Source organism: Barbus barbus (assembly GCF_936440315.1).
Source record: "Barbus barbus genome assembly, chromosome: 4".
Taxonomy (NCBI): domain Eukaryota; kingdom Metazoa; phylum Chordata; class Actinopteri; order Cypriniformes; family Cyprinidae; genus Barbus; species Barbus barbus.
In genome coordinates, this window is record NC_136732.1 from 8,897,500 (window position 1) to 8,903,213 (window position 5,714).

General features: G+C 38.3%; 1 protein-coding gene and 1 pseudogene across 2 annotated transcripts; one reads left to right on the top strand and one right to left on the bottom strand.

Annotated features, from left to right (window-relative positions):
• Positions 1-331: 331 nt before the first annotated feature.
• On the top strand, positions 332-5,331 carry LOC306867974 (centromere protein X-like; the record flags this gene model as incomplete). Its single annotated transcript, XM_079413944.1, has 5 exons — positions 332-367; positions 478-529; positions 4,447-4,500; positions 4,596-4,684; positions 5,266-5,331. The coding sequence occupies 5 exons, from the start codon at positions 332-334 to the stop codon at positions 5,329-5,331; spliced, it is 297 nt and encodes a 98-aa protein (XP_079270070.1).
• LOC306861262 (putative nuclease HARBI1) lies at positions 2,206-3,218 on the bottom strand (annotated as a pseudogene). Its single transcript has one exon. The product of its transcript is annotated as a putative nuclease HARBI1 (transcript).
• Positions 5,332-5,714: the final 383 nt, after the last annotated feature.

Sequence of the window (5,714 nt, forward strand, 5' to 3'; positions counted from 1 at the left end):
AATTAGTTATTGCATTAACTTTTTATTCTGCACATATCAGTCAGTAATATCTCTGTTTAACCTTGCTATTTGTTCGCATTCAAAAAACACGACTGTCATAATGATTACAAATGCAACAACATGCATAGTTCTTAAGAAAGTTTATATGGACCAATGAGCTCTAAAATATATATGTAGACAATAAAAGATTATTCAGCAAACGAAGAAGGCGATTCTCGCGCTCTGCTCCACACTCTAGATGGCGGATAAGCACCATGAATGTTAGTTGGCACGCGCCATTTAAAAATGAAAACACGAAGAAGTTCAGTGACGCTACTGGAGCGCGCTCAGAATGGCGAACGCGGGAAATCAAGTCGTGTTTAAAAAGGTATGTTTCAGTTCGTTTAACAAACAGTTCGTGATAAGATATCAAGTTTAGTATACGACGGCGTTACAGCCATTCCCGTTTTTAGTGATTAACATTCTTATGTTTTTAAGGAAACTGTTGCCAAACTTTTGGCACGCTCTTTCAAGGAGGACAAAACCAAAGGTGAGACGGGTCTTTTGGGGAAATAGTCAACGACACACAGGGTTCACATTATATATTTGCTCCACTTGTCAATGTGTGGTAAAGAGAGAGAGATACAGACAGACAGACAGAGACGTTGTTGCTCAAGAAACTGTTTTTTAGTCATATATTTGGTATTTCATGTTCAAGTCAGTCTCTTGGATACCTGTCATAATGTCAAAACACACAATGAGCTTGTTCTACAGTTGCTACTTCCACATATACAAAAAATAAACTCATTCCTTTGCTAAACGTCACGGCCCAGTTTCCCGTTAAGGGCTTAAAATAAACCAGGACTAGGCTAATTCTACTTAAATTAATCCTCACTAAACAACTGACTTTCTGAGATGTTGCTTAAATTTGGATTAACTAGTTCTAGACTACAGAGTCTCAGATTAAGGTAATCAAGGACAAGTGAGATCATCTTTTGGAAACCCGAATAGATTAATGGCATGCACATGTGGCTAAGGAGAGGTTGCTAAAAAAACCTGGTATGGAATACTTGTAATTCATTAGTCTTAAGGAGTGTGTGGAACAGGAGTCACTACACTTAACCAAAAATTGGATAAAGACAAAAGAAAACGCTCAAAAAAACTTCAGTGAATTTGAGAAGACCCTTTTTAAACAAATTGTATCAAACTATCCTGTAATTGAAAACAAACAGCATGATTCAGGTACAGAAAACAAGAAGAAGAAAGCATGGATTTCCATATTGAATGAATTCAACTCAAATGAAAAAGTAACCAAACGGACACTCCAACAAGTTCAGGTATGATTTATTGTTGCCCCATTCTTACAAATCAGTAAATTCTAAATGTTTTCATTAATGAACTGTAAAAAGAAAACAATATTATGTAGAACTCCAACTTCAGAGTGTATATTATCTTGTAAAGGTCCTGTGGAAAAACATAAAAATAAACCTGAAAAAAACAACTGCTGCTACGCGTCAAGAGCGTTTCAAGACAGGTGGGGGACTTCCAGTTCCACCAGACACAGAGGAGTTGGGGGACTTGTTGGCTGGGATTATTGAAAGTCAGCAACCCCTGGAAGGTATTCCAGATGATGACCATTTGGACAGTTCAGGTGAGGAATCTTTCAAAGACTCATTTGATAGGACACGTCTCATTTACAGTAACATGTGTTATCCCATCCAACATACAGTAATTAAATGCAAGTCATGTCTTGTAACAAAAATGACGTAATGACCTTTATTGTTGAAGTCAAATGTAATACTAGATTTTTTCTTCCATACAAATATGACCTGATCTTCACTCAGGACTTGGGGGGCGCAGGGAACAGTCAAGAGGCTCAAATGAATCCATCAGCAGCCAGCACCAACATGCAGCAGCATCCAGTCTCCTGCGGTAGCATTAGTCAGCATCCAGCAGTCTCTAATCCAGGCAGCAGGTCAAGAGGGAAAAGGATGACCATTCATGAGAAACTTGCCATAGAGTTCCATGAATGTAAATTAAAATATTTAAAAGAAGAACATGAAGTCAAAATGAAAATTCTTCATCTTGAGTTGTCTATGAAAGAGAGAGAGATGAAGCAGCAGCAGTGTCAATTGTCTTTGGAACCAAACCTCAGTTAAATAAAAAAAATGTCCTGAAATTTTTTACCTGTCTATGCCAATCATTTATGTATCACTCAAGGCACATTTATGAGAAGTGCTGCAAAGCAAAAGCATCTCTGTAAGCAAGTCCATTTCTGTCATTGGCTAGCTCAGGGATGGGGACATGTTGGTCATCATCATCTTCAATATCAGGGTCTGGGCAGCCACACTGTTTAAGAAAATTATGAAGCACTGCTGTTGCAATAATAACAATGCAAACCGCAGTGTATTTCGGAGACACTGGAAACGATTCTTCCATACACCAAACATGCGCTCTATTAGCCCTCTGGTGAGAATGTGAGCTTGGTTATAGCGCTGTTGCTCTGGTCTGACTGGATGGAGATAAGGGGTGAACAAGAAGTTTGTCTGTGCATACCCACTGTCACCAAGTAGAATTCCAGAGTGTTGTCTTGCTTCAAACTGAGTATATAAAGAGGAGTTGTGGAAAATCCTTGAGTCATGAGTTGAACCTTTCCAGCGTGCAACAATATTGGAGAACTGCATAGTGGGAGTGCACACTCCTTGTACATTTATTGAAAACCAGTTTTTACGATTTCTGAATTCCTCAGCATCTGCTGTAGAGGGACACTTGATGGGAATGTGGTGGCCATCGATACAACCAATGACTCCAGGGAAGTTCCCATATTCATAGAAATCTACCTTGTAGGTGGCCTGTTCAGCAGCATTTGGGAACTTGATGAAATCCTTTTTCAGTTCACATATAGCACTGCAGACTTTGTGTACTATTTTGCACACTGTTGATTCACCTACACCACACAAATCCCCAGTTTCCCGATGGAAGGTTCCACATGCCAAAAACCTTAAGGTAATTAATATTTGTAAGGAAGGAGAAATAGGGGGGCCTCTGACTAAGTCACCTGAAAGCTTGGGCTGCAGCAAACCAATTATTTCTGTTGCATTTTCCTTTGACATATGGAAACGGTCAAGAAAATGTAAATCATCAAAATCATTTAGTGGGTTGCTCCTGTCTTTTAGCAACCTTCTTTCTGGTCTTGGTGGTGGTCTCTGATTGTCATTGAAATAGTCAAGGTAATCCATTTTTTGCTACTGTGGACGTGAGCCTTGAGGCAAGAAATTTTTAATCTGAGGTTAAACCTGCTTCTGACCAGGTTTAATTTAAGACTTAATTTAGATCTGGATTAGGTCTAATCCTACTTCTAGAAATCCAATTGTTTAAGTCAAGACTAGTGCAAGTCTGAGACTATTGTAATCCATGTGTGAGAAAGCTACTTCAATAAATCCAGGTTTAAAATGACATTTAGTCTACGACTAGGCTTAATCCCCGTACGGGAAACCGGCCCCACGAGTTTAGAGATGTAACTGAGTGAATTGCTGATACATTTAAAGAGGTAAAAATGTGTTACGTTAGTGAAGACGGGAAACTGAACTGGTGAGATTATCTGTAGCCTATATTTTGCAGACTAAAACAAGTATGTGGTTCACACCCAGTTCGTCAGACCACTCCCAGTGGTTTTGATATAAAGGCCCGGTTTCACAGACAGGGTTTAGACTAAACCAGGATTAGGCCATAGCTCAATTAGGACATTAAGTATTTCTTTATAAAAACATTACTGGTGTGCTTTTTGAGACTGATCTTAAAATATATCAGTGCCTTTGTTTAGTAAGTGCAAGTTTCTTTCAGTTGAAACACCTCAGATTTACATTTTAGTCTGGGACTAGGTTTAAGTCTTGTCTGTGAAACCGGGGGGATGTGTATTTGAACACCACATAATCTCATATTGTTTGTGGCTCAATTTTTTTGGTAATTTGCCCTTTTGAGTCCCCTGACATTTGAACACCTAACGCATGGTCAAATAATTTCAGAAAGATTGTATTTACAGGTTAAACGCAGTTGAATTGGGGAAACTCGACTTTCTTTAAGCCCAGAGTTTGAGGATGGTAAATCTGTTCAAATTAATGAATTAAGAGTTTTTCATTCACAAACCTATCCAAGCTGCATGTATTAACATAGTTTTGTACAGTTGCGATAGAATATGTAACGATTTAATTTACAGCACCTTTATAAATTTATTAAAATCAAAATAGAAGCAGATTTATTCATGTTTAGCTTTTCCAGTTCACTTTAACTCAACTCGGTCTGATTCATTTAAAGTGTTTTATTAAACCACCCTTTCATTATCGATTAGTCCAAGTTGTTTTTGAATACGTGTGTGAGGATACGGATAAAGACAGAAACATAATTAAGAAAAAACTAGTCAGTTCAGGCAGCTGAACAGTATTCAGTTTTGAAGTTTTTCTTCCACAGTCAGCAGTGATGCTGTCATACTTGTAGCAGAGATGTTGAAAGTGTTTGTTGAAGGTAAGACAAACTTTACATAGGCAGTCATTGTGCACCGTTACAGTACAGTGTAATATAGTTTCCTTCAGTATTATGACATTGTCTGTATGCTACAGAGGCAACACGCAGAGCTGTAAAACAGGCTGACAGTGAGGACTGTGACACTGTTGATATTGAACACTTTGAAAAGATTCTGCCACAGCTGGTTAGTTTTGTTTATGCATGTGCTCGATGTATCTAGGTTTTTTTATATATATTTTTGTTGTTTGATTATTTTGATTACAAATAATTTATGGTCATGTTATTTGACCTGCTAAGAATTAATCTGCTGAAATTGACTAAATGAATTTTGATATATTTATATTTCTATAAATATTTACATATTAAAAAGGGATTTTTAAATATTTTACACAGTTCTGTGCTCTTTTGGCAGTTGTTTTTGTGCTTTATTAATTGTAAAGTATTAGTTATTTGTCTCATTTTGTGTATTTTCTGTTTTGTAGTAAAACTAATTTCTCACAGTGTATTAACATGAAATTTCCTTTTCAGCTTCTTGACTTTTAATTTTGCTGAGGAGCCAGCAGATGGCGACATAACCTAGTTCTTCTGAACGTGAACATCCTGGACTTCACTTTGAATATTCGCACATGCATCTTTAAACATTCATATCAAATTTAAAGTGTATTAGATGTATGACTGATTTAATAATAAAAAAAAAAACCCTGCTATTTTATTAATTTATTTTGTCATACTCATCAGCTTCTCTTAAATTTTCATATTGTTTAGCAGTTTAAGTATGTGCCGCTAGCAGGTTTTAGTGACGATGGGCCGATTGGAATGCCTGCTGGGTAACAGTGCTGTTATTACCTCCTGGTAAAGAGGGCTCGAGTCTCACCCCGTGGCTCTGCAGGCCACCTGTGCTCTGCTCAGCGGCAGGTGCTTCCAGCATGCTTTGCCCTGCTCCCCCATCAAAGCCTCTTGAAGCAGTTGGAATTGATTAAAGTAATAATGGAGGCAGCAAAGACCCTTAGATGATGACAAGTGGCAGGAAAAAGAAGCACCCCCCTCCGGCCACTTTGAAGTTCCCCCTTTCCCCTCGCTGTCCTGCAATGTGGTATAGTTGAAGGTGTCATGGAGGTGAGAGGGCACAGGGTGGAATGTGTGTGCGAGTCTGCGTGTGAGCGGAGAGGGTGTCAGCCTGTTAAAATTATTGCGACCACGCGCATAGTTCAGTT